The 21,460-nt window shown below is 44.7% G+C and overlaps 1 protein-coding gene across 13 annotated transcripts in view; it reads right to left on the bottom strand.

Moving 5' to 3' along the window:
- Positions 1-21,460, bottom strand: part of LOC118389837 (phosphatidylinositol-binding clathrin assembly protein-like) — a 59,338-nt gene that overhangs the window by 22,407 nt on the left and 15,471 nt on the right. For 9 of the 13 annotated variants that reach the window (XM_035779718.2, XM_052529636.1, XM_052529634.1 and 6 more), the window contains exons 2-12: positions 19,152-19,294; positions 14,846-14,921; positions 8,117-8,219; positions 7,702-7,795; positions 7,397-7,508; positions 6,145-6,251; positions 6,002-6,043; positions 4,808-4,893; positions 4,062-4,185; positions 3,373-3,509; positions 2,042-2,142 (exon numbers count right to left, since the gene is read on the bottom strand). In XM_035779718.2, coding sequence (XP_035635611.1) covers positions 2,042-2,142; positions 3,373-3,509; positions 4,062-4,185; positions 4,808-4,893; positions 6,002-6,043; positions 6,145-6,251; positions 7,397-7,508; positions 7,702-7,795; positions 8,117-8,219; positions 14,846-14,921; positions 19,152-19,294 — 1,125 coding nt within the window. Of the gene's footprint in view, positions 1-2,041; positions 2,143-3,372; positions 3,510-4,061; positions 4,186-4,807; positions 4,894-6,001; positions 6,044-6,144; positions 6,252-7,396; positions 7,509-7,701; positions 7,796-8,116; positions 8,220-9,324; positions 9,605-14,845; positions 14,922-19,151; positions 19,295-21,460 lie in introns of those variants that run through there. The other 4 variants (XM_052529632.1, XM_035779723.2, XM_052529638.1 and 1 more) reach the window with 3 other exon arrangements.

The following is a 21,460-nucleotide window of genomic DNA, read 5'->3' as shown; positions in this document are numbered from 1 at the left end:
TTTCATTGGCTTTAATACGCTGATTGGTTAGAGATGATCCAATCGCTGATTACTTTGTCTTATACAACACCACTCATTTTGACATCCCCACAACCAACTTCAAAGATGGCAGTCTCAGACTGAGGTATGTCTTTTTAAAAGAATGTAACTAGGAAGTTAGTTAAGAACACATTCTTATTTACAATGAAGGCATACCCCAACCAAACCCTAACGACGCTGGGCCAATTGTGCACTGCCCTATGGGACTCCCAATCACAGCCGGTTGTGATACAGCCTGGAATTAAACCAGGGTCTGTAGTGACGCCTCTAGCACTGAGATGCAGTGGCTTAGACTGCTGTGCCACTCGGGACCCCTAAAAGCAAATGATTCAGTGGAATAATTCAGTTGAGTCATCAGGCAAGCTTATGACATTATTGATCATAGTCTGCTGCTGAAAAAACCCTGTGATATGGCTTTACATCCTCTGACACATCATGGATTGAGTGTTACCTATCCAACAAAACACAGACTGTTCTTTAATGGAATCCTCTAACGTAAACCAGGTAGAGTCAGGCATACCTCAAATCAAATCAAATGTATTTATATAGCCCTTCGTACCTCAGCTGATATCTCAAAGTGCTGTACAGAAACCCAGCCTAAAACCCCAAACAGCAAGCAATGCAGGTGTTGAAGCACCTCAAGATGTTGGCCCCTTACTTTTTTCAATTTTTACTAATGACCTACCATTAGCCTTGAGTAAAGCCAGTGTGTATATGTACACTGATGACTCAACATTACACATGTCAGATCAGCTACCACAGGAAGTAATAACTGCAACACTTAAAGAGCTGCAGTCAGTTTTAGAATGGCATCCTTAATATATCAAAAACTATTGTATTTGGGACAAATCATTCACTAAACCCTAAACCTAAACTAAATCTTGCCATGAATAATGTGGAAATTGAGCAAGTTGAGAAGACTAAACTGATTGGTGTGTAACCCAGGAATGTAAACAGTCATGGTCAAAACACATTGATGCTAAGGTAGCTAATATGGGGAGAGGTCTGTCCATAATAAAGCGATGCTCTGCTTTCTTGACATGACAATGAACAAAGCAAGTCCTACAAGCTCTAGTTTATCACACCTGGACTACTGCCCAGTCACATGGTCAAGTGCCACAAATAAGGACATAGGCAAATTACAGTTGGCCCAGAACAAAGCAGTACGACTGGCCCTTAAATGGAAAACAGAGAGCTAATATCAATAACATGCATGTCAATCTCTCCTGGCTCAAAGTAGAGAGATTGATAGCATCACTGCTAGTCTTTGTGAGAGGTGTTGAACATGTTGAAAGCACCAAACTGTCTGTTCAAACAAACACATCCAAACATACCCCACAAGACATGCCACCAGGGGTCTCTTCACTGTCTACAACAGAAACACACAATAATACAGAGCCATGATTACATGGAATTCTCTTCCACATCAAATAACTCAAGCGAGCAGTAAAATCATATAAAAAAAAAACAGATAAAACATCTCACAGAACAACGCAGACTGAAGAGACATGCGTACCCACACACACTAATATTTTAATACTGTACATTTTATGTTGATGTTTTTTTATATAGTAATTATATCTTACATGAAGTATTGTTTTATTTATGATGTAGGCTGTTGTTTGGTTATCATGTAATTGTTATATTCCTTTTTGAATCCCAGGAAGTATAGCAGCTAATGGGGATCCTAATGAATACGTAACTGTGATTGGATTGTTGATCAACTTTACCTGATTTTATCAGTGGTCTTAACATCCAATTTCAAATTCAAGCTCACCGATAGCTTTCAGGAGTGAGGTCAAATACACCAGGTACTGTATATCCACCACCAGCAAGCTTATCGAGTTAATAAGCTGTTTGAGAATGCTACGGGTTGTATCCACTATGACCTGTGGAGAGGCCCATCCCAGTTTACCCAGAGGAATCTGAATGAAAAAGAGTGTGTGTGAGAGAGAATCAGGCGTGTAAAACAGGCAACCGGCGGTGTGACGGGAGCTCTCACCTCCCCATGTGTTGGCTGTTGGTAGGCCAGTGGAGAGTAGCAGTGCCTGCTGCTGAAATGCAGGCTGCAAGTCCAGAAGGTCACTCGCCGCCTTGGAAGTGCTTGAGGGGGGAGGAGGAAGGAAAGTTAAAAAGTCTCCCAAAAGCAAAACCCCAACTCTCCCATAGCCTACTCAAAAGGTTTTCATAACGCTCCAGGTAGAAGTTTCACCTAGCAAAGGGTAGGGGAGGAACATTCTACCTACTCCTTACTCCCACCCTTCACCTACAAAAAAAAAAAAAAGTCAAAAACACTTCACGCACACTGAAGGCAAACTTGGCAGGCTTGATTAAGCAGCCAAGAGGGAGAAACAGTGGAGTCTCTGAAAGTCACATGCAATCAATACCCTCTGTACAGCCATGGAGGCTCCGTAAACAGCTACCCCTGAGCTTCATGCCTTCAAACGGGGGAATGCACCCTTGCCATCCACCTTTAAATTGGCGCTACGATTTATTCATTATTCTTCTTATTTTGTAATGCTCACATTTATGTACAATATTATTTTTAGAAGGACATTGTAGAGCTGGGTGATATGGAGAGAAATCCATACCCGATAAATGTCCTGAATTGATGCGATAATGATAAACAGAAAGTTTATAACATTAATGTGCACCAGTTGTTGTTTTGTTATTATCCTGTAAACTACTACTATGGTTGTAGCAATCAATTGTCCCATTAACAATCACCCATATTAGCAAACTTATTTCATTTCAAACTTCACATTTCTCTAGTATAGGCTACTTATTGTAATGAACGATATCAGCATAATGCCTGCGATGTGATCGGTACGGTCGGTGTCCATTGATCATCCCAGCTTTAGTACACTGACATGTGTGCAGCTGGGGCACTACAGAATAGTTCCACTAGCATCAAATTCAGTAGATGGGCAAAGGTATAGGGAAGAGTGGGTAAGAATACATGGGCAGGCCGATTAATAGCAATGGAGTCTTTGGCTCTATGGATACATTGCATTGACAGTCTAGTCTGGCTTCAACAACCCCAACCACTACGCTATTATTAATACTCCCTCAAACATCTGAAACAACTGGATGGGTAAGCAAATGTAAACATAGTTTGCATCTCAAATGGCACCCTATTCCCCATTTAGTGCACTACTTTTCACCAAGGTTCATAGGGCTCTGGTCCAAGGTAGTGCACTATATAGGGCACAACCATAAACTCAACAAGGAGCTATGAACCGTGCCTGGGCACTATACATGTAACCTAGCATTTTGGCAAAGTCAGTGGGGGAGTGATAAGGGTAAGGCCTAGGAGAGAATGGGTGCTCTAACCCGTTTGTGGAGCTGGGTGTGGAGAAAAGGTCGATGGCCGGTGCTGTGTTGATGGTCCGCCCGTCAGTGGACACAGGGGAGGCAGCCGTGGTGGCATAGGAAAAATGACCGTTCTGGAGTTCCTTCAGACGCTGCTCCTAGGTGGAACGGGCAATAGTCAACAAAAACAAGCACCCGGGCCTACCTACAGTACACTGGCCAGCTAACATTTTCTGAGAGCATGTATTTTGACTTAATTTTTAACCAAGGTGGTGGGGACTCTGTGGCCTGATGACCTCAGGAGAGCAACTTATTAGCTAAAAAAAGATCCCTTCTTTGGATGACCTCGGGCTTGATGCTTGATTGGATACCATAGCATTAATTTAGATTAAAACGAGAACAAAAACCTCATTGAAGACTTGATCGCTGTAGTGTGAATACTGCTCAATAAAATGTTAGACCAACTTAACGGCAGCTTATCCACTCCAAAGCAAAATAAAGAAACTCCTTCGACATTGCCTTTCCCCCCCAAAGGCAGAAAATCGTTTCATTTTTGTTCATTATCCCTGAATGTTCTACAGATGCTGCTGACCAGTCAGCACAGATTAAACCCAGTAGGGCAATAAGCCGAGAGGATAGTTGAAGGGGGAGAGCGAGAGAGATCAGACAGTCAGAGATAGAGAGAGGAGCACAATGGAAGGAAAATGTACCTTCAGCGCTTTAAGGCGAGCCTGCTCTTCCTCCAGAGCTGCCTGCTTTTCCCTCTCGTCCACTTTGGTGAAAGATATGCCCGTGTTGGCCAGAGAAGAGACAGCGTTGGAGAGAGTGCTAGCCCTGGATGGACAGAGACATAGGAAGAGAGAGACAGTGGTCAGTTAGTGGGGGCTATGGTAAAACTGTTTACTGATCATTGTCAAAAATGCTGTGAAAGAAAGTGGCACATATTTTTACAACTGAACTTTGATAGATACAGGCTACAATAGTAATAGGAGGTTGGAATAAAATAGAAAGGATTCTGCTTGACAGGGATAGTTTATAACACAGCTTTCCCACTAAACAGAGAACCTGAGAGAACCTGAATGAGCCCTGATGGTACGTGCATACTATTATAGTACATTGAAAGACACAAAAAGGAAACTAAATCAAATGCGCCTGGCATTAGCCACAGACAAGTAGGTCTTTATTAACAATATAGGACTTTCATAAATTGAAGGAAAAAACACTGCAACTGTGGCATTCGTCAAAATATTTTCTCGGAAACAACTGGCAAAACACACAGAAAATAATACTTTGGACCGCAGTACAAAAACATATTTTTGAGATTGCTGCCCACCAACAAACACTTCAGCTCCAGCTCACACCCACTGGCTAAATTTGGTACCTGAGCAAAACAGGCTTTGTCTGACTGGACTGAATTGAATAGGCAGTGAGTAAATGGAAGGGAAAATAACAGTACCTGCTGGCTGCTGTGGAATCTTTCACCTTCTTCCCTTCTAAAGAAGCCAAATGCTGCTCTAAGGCATCCAAGAGGCTACTGGGGGCCTATTCAAATGGAAATAAATAGTGAGTTCAAAGGTTGGGTGGAAAAATGCAATCACAAAGGTGGAATAGCAGACGGAACACAAACAGTAAGCATGCCTAGTTATTTCACAATGCACACAAAGAAAACAAACTACCCTTACAAACACTTAAAAAGAGTGGGATACAGATACTTACACAAACTGTAATCTGAAGATGGAACGTTAAGGAAAAATACAGAATACAAAGGTGGCAATTATCAGCGATGATAAAGATCAGCGATGATAAAGTTTTGGGAGAAAGGTACTATCGAAAGGCATTATTTAAAATCCAAAACAGTCCTAATAAAATAAAAATCACAAAATGAATACCCTTGCAAAATACCGTTTGTCTTGCTAAAGCACCATCTGAACATGGTGATAAGAAAAGTAAAAACATAATACCATTTTATTCTAAGACTGGACACGCAAGCGAGAGATGTAGCTAACCCCATACAACATGTGGCCCTTCTTGAAAGGTGACATGAAACAGTATAATAGCATACAGTGTTTATAAATTTGCCATTTTCAATGTATACAAAGTTAAAGTATATTTTTCCTTTTATTCCTTTCATCTCAGGTCTAGCCTACCCTGTATATGCCTTGACAATGTTAACACCTTTATGTGCTGTATGCCGTGCAAGGTCACGTGAGAGGGAGTCCCCATTCGAATGCAAATAAAGTGCACCCCTTCCTCGATCACAGATCTAGAAGTGATTGGAAAGATGAGGGCAAGGTTATCAACCAACTGCTTTCATCAATCCAACCAAATCAGATCTGTGATTTGATTACTTGAAGGAAAGAAGCATTTTGAAAGTATTTGGGCAGGGCCTGTGTCTGGTGTTTCCTTTAGTAAGGAAACATGCAGTGTGCGCCCAAGAAAGCAATGTATGACAGCTAGGGCTGTGCAGAGGTAACTATTTGGAAGGTCTGAAACTGCAGGAGGTGGCAGGGTGTTGAGAGAGGCCGGCAGCCAGCACACTGAGGAGCGTTGAAATAAAGTCAAGCTGAGGGGTTCAGCAGGACTCCATCTCAGACCCGCTGCACTTTCGGGCCACAGAGATACGAAAGCGATAGATAGCATCAGGTCTTACCTGGGAGAGGTCTGGGATGTCCCCTCGATCTATCCCTACTTGCTGCAAGGAAGGAGGGAGGAGGGTCAAGATAACATGGATGTAAAAGTGAATATAGGGGTAAAAAATCTGATCACACAGAAGTTAGCAAGGTTGGATCTTACCGCCGCTACTTTAAGGAATTCAGAGATTCTTGTCATTCTAGTGAGGAATTTCTTGTAGATGTCAAGGCCCTCTTTGCATTGAGTTTTCTTCATGTCAAAGTACTTCTCTGTGAAGTGAAAAGAGTAACATGAAAATGAAGCACTGGAACTTAAATGTCATCAAATAAGGATAAACTATCAAACTGTATCAAATTAATCAAATTGCCTTTGCAAATTAATGGGGGAGGTGTTAAATATTCCATAGTATAACTCTAATATTACACTTTTCTCCAATCAGAAAATTGTCTCTTAAAATGTAGATGTCTGCAGGAAGTATACAAACTCTCCAGAGGGGTGCATGAATCCTAAACATGTCTCACTAGCTGGTAAACGTTCCACTGATGTTTGCACATATCCAATTTGCTCCTCCACCCCCCCCCCAGGCCTGCTCAGTCCCCCAAAAGGAACAAGGCTCTCACCTGAGTGAGAGAGGCATCCATCCTCATAGCAGAGAATACAGCCTTGACCTGTATGTAATGACCAGCAATTTATCATAGTCTAGGAACCAAGTGCAATTCTCTAACTCCAGTCTAATGTCCAACTTTGTGGAGAAATAAAATGTTAGTGTTCTGGAATTTCTATTTCCAACGTTATTGACATTATTTTCATTTCCAACTTGTGCACTGAACTACATGTGCACTGAACTACATGTGCACTGAACTACATGTGCACTGAACTACATGTGCACTGAACTACATGTGCACTGAACTACATGTGCACTGAACTACATGTGCACTGAACTACATGTGCAAACAGATATGCAGAGTAGTCGAATAGACTGTGTGCAAGACCAGTCTCTCCACCAGCATTGGGGTGCAATTTTATTTGAACACAGTCCCTTCAGGAAACTAATTTAGAATGAATTGGAAACTAGATTTCTTCCCCAAAGTGTTTCAGACATTGTCTGAATTTCAAAAGGCAATTCAACCAACCTACAGACCTTATGTCATCTTGCAAACCCAGTTCACTAAAACAAAGCAGAGCAGTAGTAGAACACTGTCGTTTATTGGCCCTCGTTAAGTCAACCTGATAACATGGGGCAGGCTGATAGTGAGTTGTGTAAAATAATTTGAGGCCAGAGATACAGTATCAACCCAGAACGACAGGGTGCAAAGGTGTCTTTGCATCAAGCGCTGCTCCATGGTTACGATGATATGGCAATAATTACTGGCAGGCCAGAGCCTCTTGAGAGCCAGAAGGCAGAAGTACTTACCCAACAGGTTAATAATGCCTTCGTTGTAGGCCGCAAACAGTCGAATGGCATCTTTGAACAGAAGCATGAAGGCCGCGTTTATCACTCCGTTGGTGAGCTCATTGGCATTGACCTGGAGATGGAGGGGGGGATCCAAAGCAGACCAATTGAATTGACAGACGACCCATCAAACATTCTCATTGGTCTGACTCAGCGGTAACTCCTAACCACACGACAGAGCTACTCATTCACTGGCAGTTTTTTTTTGCAATACTGTTATATTCGAGAGCTGGAGCGTTTATTCAGCCCATAGCAGTACAACTTACATTGAAATCAAGTAGTGCATCCATCTGGTTTTGGATAATGGGTAGGGTCTTCAGTAACTTCTCTGTGTTCATGGTTCTCATAACGCCATCCGCCCTTGGGGAAAGAAAATATTCCAATCATTAGGAGCCCAATACTATTGATGTTGGACTGTCATCAATGTCATGAAGTATGCAACCTAAAATAATGAATTTGAATTAGGCTTAGTGAACGACACTTCACTTACTCAGATGCCCAATCCCAAATCAACCCCTACACCATGTGCACTTCATGCAGGAGTAAGCAATATACACAAAAATATATCCAAAACACTTCCCAGGAGTCGACTGTACATTGTATTAACAATATAGGACAGACTAGGTAGATCTGGGCCAGATGCTATAAGAAAACGTTTGAACAGAGAATTAAAGTCCTTACCCTCGTTTTACTTTGGTGAAGTGAAAAGCGACCTGTCGATACGATACAGCCTTCTCGTTCAGGTAGCGACTATACCTCCTTATGAACGTCGACATGTCATAGCCTGAAAAAGACAATAGGGGAATAAATGTTTTAGCATCAGCTGCATCTTGATGGTGATACACATCTCACTGTAGAACTGCCACATAATAACCTTTTCAAACAACTAGCCTATACTCTTAACTGTTTATTTGGGGAACTAAGCGATACAATAAGCAGAGGCAAATTCTTTCCATTGATTTTGGAAATGAAGACGACTTCAGAGTTTATTGGTGGATATACGAGCACCACTCCAGAATCTCCCATCAATGTTCATTTGGGTTGAGATCTGGTGACTGAGACGGTCATGGCATATAGTTTATCGTTTTGATGCTCATCAAGCCATTCAGTGAATACTTGTGCCCTGTGGATGGGGGCATTGTCATCCATTGTAGCAAAAAGGAATGGACAACTGCATTTTTTTAAATATGGTCTATCCTGTATTTTCTTCTACTGTCAAAGACAGCCCAATAGGCTGTCTTTGACAGCTCACCATCTTGTAGATTTCTGTCATGAGTGCTATACTCCCCAACCAAGTCATCATCCTTAAACAAACTGACAGCTCCCTATTACCGTAATTTATCAGTAACACAATCTGACAAAAGGAATGTGGGTTATTATGATTAGGGACGCTTACTCTTCCATTATACTCCCACTGGTCTGGGCTGCCAGGCATCTTAACATTTATTTTTATTTAACTAGGCAAGTCAGTTAAGAACAAACTCTTATTTACAATGTCGGCCTACCGGGGAACAGTGGGTTAACTGCCTTGTTCAGGGGCAGAAAGACAGATTTTTACACTCTAACCACTAGGCTACCTGCTGCCCCATGGGACATATTTACCTTGAGTAAATCAATTCTGCTGTGCTTGATGTGAGCGGAGAGTCTGCCATGATACCTTAACCATTCCATTGGGAAAAGAACGGAGGGGAAAAGGCAGGACCGTCTAAAATAACATTTCTCCTCTCAGTCTTGCTAGTCTCAATATTACATACACGTGTAGTAGACAAAAGTTACGGAACGTTGCAGTTCTAGAATAGAGCTGACGTGTCACGAATCCCGTTTCCTGAGTCTGTTTTTTTGCCTGTGTTCTGTCCTGGAGTGTTTTTTTCCGGCGTCCTGGAACGCACCCTGTCTGGTTGCCGGGCAATGTAGCCAGTTGGGAGTTCTGGTTACCCGCACCTGTATCCCATCAGCTATCTGCACACCTGGTCCTGATCATCATCTCTCCTCTTCATAAGCCCGGACCTGACATCCATTCCCTGCCGGATCGTTAGCATGAACAGTATGTTGTGCTATAGTATCAGCCTCAAGTTGGATAGAATTTGTTTTGTTGTTTTTTACGTATTGCTTGCCTTAAACTTACCTCTGTTTGTTTTGTCTTCAGTTACTCACCCGGATCATTTACCCCATTCCCGCCTGGTCGTCGGAGAATTCCGCTACCCCATTGGATCCACCTATTTACTCCCATCAACTCACCACCGCTGCCCGCTACGCCACCTGGATATATGTACCCATTCACATTCACTTGTAAATAAATACTCACCTTCTTCCTACTCTCCTTGTCCTGGTCTGCTTCTGGGGTTCGATTTTGAAAGAACGTGACAGAACGATCCGGCCAAGGATGAACCCAGCGGACCTGGACTCCGTTTGCCATGCCATTACCCAGCAGGGGAAGACATTGGGACAACACAAGACAGCGCTACAGGAGATAGCGGGTTCAATCCAGAACTTATCTGCTAGCTTGACACAAATCCAGGATCAGCTCAGTTTGCCGGCGATTCATTCACCACCTGTTTCACCCATCTCACCTGCCGTGTCTGGTGCGGTTTCCTTCCGTGAACCCAAGGTACCGACGCCTGATAAATATGAAGGGGATTTGGGAAGATGCCGTTCGTTTCTTATGCAGTGTGGGTTAGTGTTTGATCTGCAGCCCCATTCGTACGCCACTGACAAGGCTAGGATAGCCTTTGTTATTGAACTGCTGCGTGGAAGAGCTCTGGAATGGGCTTCAGCCGTTTGGGAACGGCAGGAAACCTGCATGGCTTCATACCAGGAGTTCACGGGAGAGATGAGAAAGCTTTTTGACCATCCAGTCCGAGGTAAGGACGCAGCTAAACGTTTGTTCACTCTTCGCCAAGGAGCTTGCAGTGTGGTAGACTTTATGATCGAGTTCAGGACATTGTCTGTGGAGAGTGGTTGGAATGAGGAGTCACTACAAGCGGCTTTTTACCAGGGGTTGTCGGAGCAACTCAAGGACGAGCTGATATCCTATCCAGAGCCTAGTGACTTAGACAGCTTGGTCACTTTATCTATTCGGGTAGATAATAGAGTCCGAGAGAGAAGGAAGGAGAAGCAGTGGGGCCCATCCAATCAATCAGCAACTCGGTTACCATTCGGTTCAGGAAGTGAACCAGAACGTATTGATCGTTATTCCCCACACGGGATTAGTGGAGGGGTCTTGCCACCAGATCCTGAACCAATGCAAGTGGGGCAACACGGGCTAACTAAGGAGGAGCGCCAACGTAGACGTGAGACCAACAGCTGTCTCTACTGTGGTAGCTCGAGGCATTACATCTTCGCTTGTCCACAGCGCCCGTTAAACTGCCCGGTTCGCTAGTTTTGGGAGGAATTTTAGCGAGCCAGTTTCAACCTCTCAAAGATCCTGTCAGACCCCGTTTTCCTGCGACCCTTATGAATAAGGATCAGAGCTTAGAGATGAACGCTTTTATCGATTCAGGTGCCGATGGCAGCTTTATTGATGCCATCTTGGTGGAACAGCTGGGGCTTTCCAAGGAGCAATTGCCGGAAGCCATTGAAGCAACCACTCTGAACGGCAGTAGTCTGGCACGGATCACTATGAGGACTGAACCGGTTAAGATGTTGTCGGGGAATCATTGAGTTTATCTCCTTCTCCTTCTGCTGAAGGAACACAATCCCTCATTTGATTGGGTGACGGCTAAGGTAACTAGTTGGAGCATTGATTGTCATGCTAACTGCCTTAGGACTGCCTGTTCTCCTGCCGTTTCCAGTCAGGTCAGTGACTCTGCTCCTCCTGATTTGTCCCTGGTTCCAGAAACATATCACGAGTTGGGTGAAGTATTCAGTAAACAGAAGGCTCTGTCCCTTCCTCCCCACCGACCTTATGACTGTGCGATTAATCTGTTTCCTGGAGCTGCCTTTCCCAAGGGACGGTTATACAGTATCTCTCGACCTGAACGTGAGGCCTTGGAGACCTATTCGGGAGTCTCTAGCTGCAGGTCTCATTCGGCCCTCGTCATCACCTCTGGGAACAGGATTTTATTTTTTGAGCAAGAAGGATGGCTCTCTTCGACCGTGTATTGATTATCGGGGTTTGAATGATATTACGGTCAAGAACAAGTATCCCCTGCCCTTGATGAGCTCGGCTTTACAGGATGCTACGGTTTTTACGAAGCTTGATTTACGTAATGTTTATCATTTGGTTCGGATCAAAGAGGGGGACGAGTGGTTGACTGGGTTCAATACTCCGATGGGACATTTCGAGTACCAGGTGATGCCGTTTGGACTGACCAACGCTCCTGCTGTGTTCCAAAGTATGGTGAATGACGTTCTGAGAGATATGATTGGTATTTTTGTGTTCATTTACCTGGATGATATCCTCATCTTCTCGAAGGAGCTTTCTAGCCACTTTCAGCATGTCAAGCAGGTCCTGCAGCGGTTATTGGAGAACCGTCTATTCGTGAAGGCTGAGAAGTGTGATTTTTCACGCCCACACGACGTCCTTCCTCGGGTACATCATCTCCAGGGGAGAGATCAAGATGGACCAAGAGAAGGTTCGGGATTGGGTCCAGCCCGGTACGAGATTGCAGCTCCAGAGATTCCTGGGGTTTGTGAATTTTTATCGGAGGTTTATCCGTGATTACAGCCGGGTGGCCGCCCCTTTAACTGTACTGACGTCTTGCACCAGAAAGTTCTGTTGGTCTCCTGAGGCAGACCGAGCATTTCTAGATTTGAATAGCCGATTCACCAACGCCCCGATTCTCTCTCAACCTGACACTTCCCGTCAGTTCGTTGTAGAGGTGGATGCGTCTAATGTGAAGGTGGGCACCATCCTGTCCCAGCGTAGCTCCACTGACGGTAAACTCCATCCCTGCGCCTTCTACTCTTGTCGTCTTTCTCCAGCTGAAAGAAACTACAATGTGGGTAACCGGGAGCTTCTCGCTGTGAAGCTTGCCTTGGAGGAGTGGCGTCACTGGTTGGAGGGAGCGGAGCAACCGTTTGTGGTCTGGACTGACCACAAGAATCTGGCTTACGTGCAATCGGCTAAACGTCTCAACTCCCGTCAGGCCTGGTGGGCTTTGTTTTTTGGACGCTTCAATTTTTCCCTGACGTTCCGACCTGGGTCGAAGAACTGGAAGGCGGACGCCCTGTCCCGGATGTTCTCCAAGACGGAGGAGAGTGGGGCCAAGACTGAGACGATTCTTCCCCAGAACGTTGTCGTGGGAGCTGTTACATGGAGGATTGAGGAGGAGGTGATGGCGGCTCTTCGGACACAGCCCGGGCCCGGTAATGGTCCACCCGGTCGGTTGTTCGTGCCTGAGTCGGTCCGTTCTGCTGTCCTTCAGTGGTCCCACGCCAGCAAGATAGCTTGTCACCCTGGTGTTGCTCGGACTATGGCGCTACTGCGCAGACGATTTTGGTGGCCTGCCATGGGAGAAGATACCCGGAGGTTTGTTGCCGCTTGTCCTGTTTGTGAGCAGAATAAGAGTACCAATCGGGCCAGCTCTGGGCTTCTTCACCCCTACCTATTCCCCGGCGACCTTGGTCGCATCTGGCCCTGGATTTTGTCACGGGGTTGCCCTCTTCTGTTGGTAACACGGTTATTCTGACCATTGTGGATAGATTCAGCAAGTTTGCCCACTTTGTTCCCCTCTCCAAGCTGCCTTCTGCCACTGAGACGTCCGAGATCCTGGTTAGGGAGGTGTTCAGGGTCCACGGGTTGCCCTGTGACATTGTTTCTGACCGTGGTCCTCAATTTACCTCTGCTGTCTGGAAATCCTTCTGTTTGGCCATTGGAGCTACAGTCAGTCTCACATCTGGATTTCACCCCCAATCTAATGGTCAGGCGGAGAGAGCCAACCACAGAAGATGGAGTCCACGCTGCGCTGTCTTGTTTCCTCTGATCCCACCTCTTGGTCCTCTCAATTACCCTGGGTCGAGTATGCTCATAATACTCTCCCTTCATCTGCCACTGGGATGTCTCCCTTCCAGTGCCTGTACGGTTACCAACCTCCCTTGTTTCCTTGACAGGAGCGGGATCTCTCGGTTCCTTCTGTCCAGACCCACATTCGTCGTTGCCACCGCACCTGGCATCGGGCCAGGAAGGCCCTCCTTAAGGTTTCTGACCGGTATCAGATCCAGGCGAATCGTCGCCGTATTCCTGCCCCCGCTTATACCGTCGGAGATAGGGTTTGGTTGGCTACACGGGATCTTCCTCTACGGACTGAGTCGAGGAAACTGTCACCGAAGTTCATTGGTCCGTTTGTAGTGGAGAAGATCATTAATCCTGTTGTGGTCTGACTCAAGTTGCCTGCTACAATAAGAGTACATCCCACCTTTCATGTCTCCTGCCTCAAGCCGGTTCTCCTCAGTCCTCTGTTGCCTCCTTGTCCTCCTCCTCGGATGATCGGAGGTGGTCCTGTCTACACGGTGCGCCGCATCATGGACTCCAGACGGCGGGGTCGGGGGTTCCAGTATTTAGTGGATTGGGAAGGATATGGTCCTGAGGAGAGGAGTTGGATTCCTCGGCGTCAGATCCTTGACGATGACCTGCTTCGTGACTTTTACCGCCTCCACCCTGGCGCTCCGGGTAGTCCGCCCGGTGGCGTTCGTCGGAGGGGGGGGGGGTACTGTCAAGAATCCCGTTTCCTGAGTCTGTTTTTTGCCTGTGTTCTGTCCTGGAGTGTTTTTTCCGGCGTCCTGGAACGCACTCTGTCTGGTTGTCGGGCAATGTAGCCAGTTGGGAGTTCTGATTACCCGCACCTGTATCCCATCAGCTATCTGCACACCTGGTCCTGATCATAATCTCTCCTCTTCATAAGCCCGGACCTGACATCCATTCCCTGCCGGATCGTTAGCCATGAACAGTATGTTGTGCCATAGTATCAGCCTCAAGTTGGATAGAATTTGTTTTGTTGTTTTTTACGTATTGCTTGCCTTACACTTACCTCCGTTTGTTTTGTCTTCAGTTACTCACCCGGATCATTTACCCCATTCCCGACTGGTCGTCGGAGAATTCCGCTACCCCATTGGATCCACCTATTTACTCCCATCAACTCACCACCGCTGCCCGCTATGCCACCTGGATATATCTACCCATTCACATTCACTTGTAAATAAATACTCACCTTCCTACTCTCCTTGTCCTGGTCTGCTTCTGGGTTCGATTTTGAAAGAACGTGGCATGACGTGATTCCTTATTCAATTTCAAATGTATTTTCTAGAAGAAGCATTCCAATCTGAATGTTCAGTGACATTGTTCCCTGCTGAACGCAGCCCTGTTGATTGACCTGAGAGAATAGACCTTAAGATACTGTATGAGCTCAAATGCTCCAGTGAAGACGATACTGAACCTGTGATGCAGAGTGCTGTAGAGCTGACTTCACTCACCTTGTAGGCCACTTTTGTCCAAAAAGTTACTGAGGTTAAAAAGTGTATTCCTTGAAGCCAGGTACTGTATGAATCTCTGCAACACAGAAACATGTGTAAAAACTTTCTGCAATACAAAAGGAACTCCTAAATTGCCAATAATTGCATTCACCAACAGCAATTGAAAATGCATAGCAATGTTACATACAGTTGAAGTTGGAAGATTTACATACACCTTAGCCAAATACATTTAAACTCAGTTTCACAATTCCTGAACTTTGATCCTAGTAAAATTCCCTGTCTTAGGTCAGTTAAGATCACCACTTTATTTTAAGAATATAAAATGTCATAATAATAGGAGTGTGTGTGATTTATTCCAGCTTTTATTTCTTTCATCACAATCCAGGTGGGTCAGAAATTTACATACACTCAATTAGTATTTGGTAGCATTGCCTTTAAATTGTTTAACTTGGGTCAAACATGACAGGTAGCCTTCCACAAGCTTCACACAATAAGTTGGGTGAATTTTGGCCCATTCCTCCTGACAGAGCTGGTGTAACTGAGTAGGGTTTGTAGGCCTCCTTGCTCACACATGCTTTTTCAGTTCTGTCCACACATTTTCTATGGGATTGAGGTCAGGGCTTTGTGATGGCCACTCCAATACCTTGACTTTGTTGTCCTTAAGCCATTTTGCCACAACTTTGGAAGTATGCTTGGGGTCATTGTCCATTTGGAAGACCCATTTGCGACCAAGCTTCAACTTCCTGACTGATGTCTTGAAATGTTGCTTCAATATATCTACATAATTTTCCCTTCCTCTTGATGCCTTCTATTTTGTGAAGTGCACCAGTCCCTCCTGCAGCAAAGCACCCCGACAACATGATGCTGCCACCCCCGTGCTTCATGGTTGGGATGGTGTTCTTTGGCTTGCAAGAATCCCCCTTTTTCCTCCAAACATAACGATGGTCATTATGGCCAAACAGTTCTATTTTTGTTTCATCAGACCAGAGGACATTTCTCAAAAAATTACAATCTTTGTCCCCATGTGCAGTTGAAAACCGTATTCTGGCTTTATGGCGGTTTTGGAGCAGTGGATTCTTTCTTGCTGAGCGGCCTTTCAGGTTTAGACGATATAGGACTCGTTGTACTGTGGATATAGGTACTTTTGTACCCGTTTCCTCCAACATCTTCACAAGGTCCTTTGCTGTTGTTCTGGGATTGATTTGTGACTGTGACTGCTCACTACACCACAGAGGAGTAGACCTCCAGGGTAACAGAAAGCTACGTGACTGTGACTGTTCACTACACCACAGAGGAGTGGACCTCCAGGGTAACAGAAAGCTACATGTTTGTGACTGCTCACTACACCACAGAGGAGTAGACCTCCAGGGTAACAGAAAGCTACGTGACTGACTGCTCACTACACCACAGAGGAGTGGACCTCCAGGGTAACAGAAAGCTACATGTTTGTGACTGCTCACTACACCACAGAGGAGTGGACCTCCAGGGTAACAGAAAGCTACGTGACTGTGACTGCTCACTACACCACAGAGGAGTAGACCTCCAGGGTAACAGAAAGCTACATGTTTGTGACTGCTCACTACACCACAGAGGAGTGGACCTCCAGGGTAACAGAAAGCTACATGTTTGTGACTGCCCACTACACCACAGAGGAGTGGACCTCCAGGGTAACAGAAAGCTACGTGACTGTGACTGCTCACTACACCACAGAGGAGTGGACCTCTAGGGTAACAGAAAGCTACGTGACTGTGACTGCTCACTACACCACAGAGGAGTGGACCTCCAAGGTAACAGAAAGCTACATGTTTGTGACTGCTCACTACACCACAGAGGAGTAGACCTCTAGGGTAACGGAAAGCTACGTGACTGTGACTGCTCACTACACCACAGAGGAGTAGACCTCCAGGGTAACAGAAAGCTACGTGACTGACTGCTCACTACACCACAGAGGAGTGGGAGATGCGAAGTCCAGTGCTACAGACACGCCCCTATGAGTCACACAGGCACAAATGGGATGCAGGTACTGCTAGGAGCAGTAGCAGAGTGGAAGCTAGAGAGGCCCAATAGCAATATCCCAATCACCACAGATAATGCCAAAAAACAAGTAAATGCAGTGATAGAAGCTGGACTGGGGTCACAGATAGCTTTCTTTGCACATGTGATCAATTTAGCATCCCAAAGGGGAATGTATGTTGTTCTGTTCTTGTCTAATGATGTTCTGTATTGTTTCATGTGGACCCCAGAAAGAGTAGCTGCTGCTTTTACAACAGCTAATGGGGATCCTAATAAAAAAATTCCAAATCTCAGTGAACCAGACTGCCTCCTTGGGAGGATCAGGAAGGTGGTTTCCTTTTTCCAACCGAAGCACAACAGCCGCTCGTGTGCTTAAGACCAAGCAAGAAATGTTACAGCTACCGACCCACAAGCTCATACACAATGTTACAACAAGGTGGATCTCCACTTATGACATGTTGGAGCGCTATCTTGAGCAGCAGGAAGCTGTATACTCTGCACTGACAGACAAGACCCTGAAAAAATATAAAGACATCGTCACCTTATCTGATGATGACATGAAACTGGCAGAGGAGATTCTCCAGGTGCTCAAACCCCTCAAAACAGTTACAACCTTATTGAGCACTGAATCTGCACCGTCTGTGTCCATGATCCTACCTCTGAAAACAAGAACTCTACAATCCATGGCCCCAAGTGAGGAAGACAGCACCATCACTAGATATATATGCCATTTATATATATATGCCATTTAGCAGACGCTTTTATCCAAAGCGACTTACAGTCATGTGTGCATACATTCTACATATGGGTGGTCCCGGGAATCGAACCCACTACCCTGGCGTTACAAGCGCCATGCTCTACCAACTGAGCTACAGAAGGACCACCCAACTAGAGATGTCAAGGCTGCCATTAGAGAGGACCTGAACCCCAGATACCCCCCTAATGAACAGGACTACCCTCATAGAGCACCTGCACTTGATCCAAGGTTCAAGTCCCCGTCTTAACCTAGACCCTGCCCTACACCGGAGGACATAAAGTGATGTCACCACTGAGGCTGTGGCCACTGAAGAGGTAAAAAAAAATGACTTAAATATTACTTAAATAATAAATATAGTGCAGTCTAATCTTAGTCTATGCTATTGCTATTAGAATATATTTTTGATTTGGAAAAATAATAGATTTTATTACATGTTATTGCAACAATTATAGTTCTATGAAATATGAAAATAAATAATTAGTTAGTTTAATAGATCAAGTCGTTTTTTCTGCAGAATCAAGCCACAGAGACGACAGGAGCAGACTCAGAGGCATCTCCTCCACAAAATAATTTGGCCAAGAAGGAGCTTTTCGGGGAGACCTTTGTGAGCAAGGACAGGCAAGACGTTTGCCAACACCATTAAAGAGGAGGTGGCATCCTAAAAGGCAGCAAGCAGCATTCCAGTGGATGGTGATCCACTGGCATGGTGGAAATACAACGAGTGTAAATACCCTCACATTGCCATGATGGCAAGACGCTACCTGGCTGTGCCTGGCACTTCAGTTCCTAGAGAGAGGGTGATCTCCACGGCAGGGGACATAGTGACTTCAAAGAAGTCTACCATCTCCTCAGACAATGTAGACATCTACATCTCTTTGAAAAAGAATTTGAAGTTAAGCTCAGGTCTGATTTTAAAAAAAAATCAAAAATGTATGTGGACACAGGCTATTTTTTCATTCACTCTTGTTCAAAGGAAGAAGCTGTCATATCAATACAATGTTTTTCTAAGTAGTGAGAAGGTTCGGGAGCTGGTAATGTTAAAAATACATTTGTAGACATGTACTTTTCTTACACGCAATTCTGTAATTTACAAAAACAAGCAAACAACAAGAAACCGTGTTTGAAAAAGGTCAAGTTTTTGCTGTGAGCCTTATGGGAAAAACCTAGGTAACCACAGGTGGTTTTCCCCACGACTGGGACTACAAGTGCCAACAGATCAGAATTGGGCTGCCATTGGTACCATTACAGTATGAAGGGAGGGATGGAGGTTGATTTGAGTTAGGAGTCCGTGTCTTGGATGACATGCCTCTCTGATCACCTGGGAGTCAGATTCATTATATAATATGTAGCTCAGCTGGGAGTGTGGAGTTGCAGAGCTCCAGGGTGAAGTTTCCCCATGTACAGATCTAGAAGAATCAGCTTCCTCTCCCAAAACTAACCTTCACCATGAGTGGAGAAAATGCAAAACTGGCCCAAGGTCAGCGTCTAGAAGCAGTTTCACCCTACTCCGTGGAGTTGCAGACAGGTTTTGCTCACCTCGTTGCCGTAGACCATGAGGTGGTGTGTGGCGGTGAGAGACTTGAAGACCACCACCCAGCTGGTGCTGGCAGTCCTTTCAAACAAGGTGTCTGCCAGCTGGGGGATGTTCACGTTCATCTCATTGGTGCAGTGGATCAAGTCTGGGGGAGAGAGTGGGGGAAATGGTGGTTAATGTAGGGTCCTATAGGCATATTATTTTAAGTGATTGAGACACAGACAGACAGTCTGCCTTAGAGCAAGAGGAAGTGTGACTGTGTGAGCATAGGCAGATGTTTTGAACAACCAGTTCCACAGAATCAAGCTGTTGATGTGAGAAAATGACAAAACTTCCTGATACAGGCTTTCGTCATATTGACCGACCGGGTTCGAGAGAGCACAAAGCCCTTAGCACAGCCCAGGATAGGATAGGTTACACCCAGGGTATATATTTTGCAGCTATGGTCACAAACGTCTGTCTGAGGATAGTACATGCATTCTGGGCATTATTTTGGACTTTGGCAGGGCCCCCATGCCATCTGGCCTGTAGTGAAAGCTGATGCCTTCTGGCACCTTTCCATCAGTGCCATGAGAATGTGCTCTCATGCCAGATCTCACAAGGTCGGACACACACACACACACCTCAAAAGGAGATCAAATCAAAGTGTACAGATTTGCAGATGCAGCGAAATTCTTGTTTCTAGCTCCAATAGTGCAGTAATAATACCTAGCAATACACACATAATCCAAAAAGTACAAATAAATAAATATCATAACGAACAATGACAGAGTCCGGAATCTAATATACACCGAGTATACAAAACATTAAGAACACCTGCTCTTTCCATGACAAACTGACCAGGTGAAAGCTATGACCCCCTTATTCATGTCACTTGTTAAATCCATTTCAATCAGTGTAGACGAAGGGGAGGAGACAATGAATGGCACACATACACAATCCGAGGGTGAATGGGCAAGACAAAAGATGTAAGTGCCTTTGAACAGGGAATGGTAGTTGGTGACAGGCGCACAAGCTTGTGTCAAGAACTGCAGGGTTCTTGACACTGGGTTTTTCACACTCAGTTTCCAGAGTGTATCAAGAATGGTCCACCACCCAAAGGACATCCAGCCAGCCAACTTGACACAACTGTGGGAAGCATTGAGGTCAGCATGGTCCAGCATCCCTGTGGAATGCTTTCGGGGACAATAACACTGAAATGAACAATGAACCATTTTAACTTAATATAACACATAAATCAAATATATTTAGTCTCAAATAATTAATGAAGCGTGTTCAATTTGGTTTAAATAATGCAATAATACAGTGTTGAAGAAAGTAAAAGTGCAATATGTGCCATGTAAAAAAAGCATTTAAGTTAACATTTAAGTTTCTTGCTCAGAACATATGAAATCTGGTGGTTTAATATTCCCAGTTCTTCAATATTCCCAGTTAAGAAGTTTTAGGTTGTAGTTATTATGATGCGTCGACTATTTCTCTCTATACCATTTGAATTTCATAAACCTTTGACTATTGGATATTCTTATAGGCACTTTAGCATTGCCATCCTATGATGATTCAACTGTTCTACTTGTTCCTCTGAAGCGCTGACTGTTGCCATTGCCTGTTAGTGCAACCTGGGTGGTCTACAGAGCACCTTTACTGACTGCAGAAGCTATTCTGACATCCACAAAAGGATGCCCATGTGATAACAAAAGGCCTTTCAGGTCTGACAGAAATGACTGGTGGTGATGCAGGGAGGGACACATGCATCAACAAGTCCCATCAAAGTGATGCATAAGAACCAAATGGTGTTATAACCTGTTTGGAGTCTTCTCCCTTTAACAGGGCGTTGGACATTGACACACACCGCGTTCAAAACTGGGAACTCGGAAATCTCAGACTTCCGTGCATTCAAGACAACTACTGAAAAAAACAAAAAGAGCTCAGACTGGGAAAAATATTTTTTAAACGGTCATCCAACTCGGAATTCCAAGTCGGGAACTCGGGCCTCTGTCTAGAGCTTTGACTTTCAAACCTGAAGATCACTGATGTCAAGATTTGACCTCGTCCCCCTCACACACACACTCTATCTAGGTGCATTGAATGTGCAAAATTCTTATTATACAAGTACCATCCTTCTTAATGTGTAAAACCCATTTCGAGACCCTCATATAGATACACTGTAATCAAGCAACCAATGTGACTTCAAATAACTGTAGGGAGCTGTTCATGCAATACAATATTTAAAACAATCACTTGCCAAATCGTTACTTGGCAAATGACTGCAATAAATATTTGAGTAAAATTCTTTGTTGTAGAAACTAATTAT

The sequence above is a fragment of the Oncorhynchus keta genome, chromosome 11, assembly GCF_023373465.1.
Source record: "Oncorhynchus keta strain PuntledgeMale-10-30-2019 chromosome 11, Oket_V2, whole genome shotgun sequence".
In the NCBI taxonomy this organism is placed as follows: domain Eukaryota; kingdom Metazoa; phylum Chordata; class Actinopteri; order Salmoniformes; family Salmonidae; genus Oncorhynchus; species Oncorhynchus keta.
The sequence above is the reverse complement of the archived record's forward strand: the minus strand, read 5'-3'. Positions and strand labels throughout refer to the sequence as shown.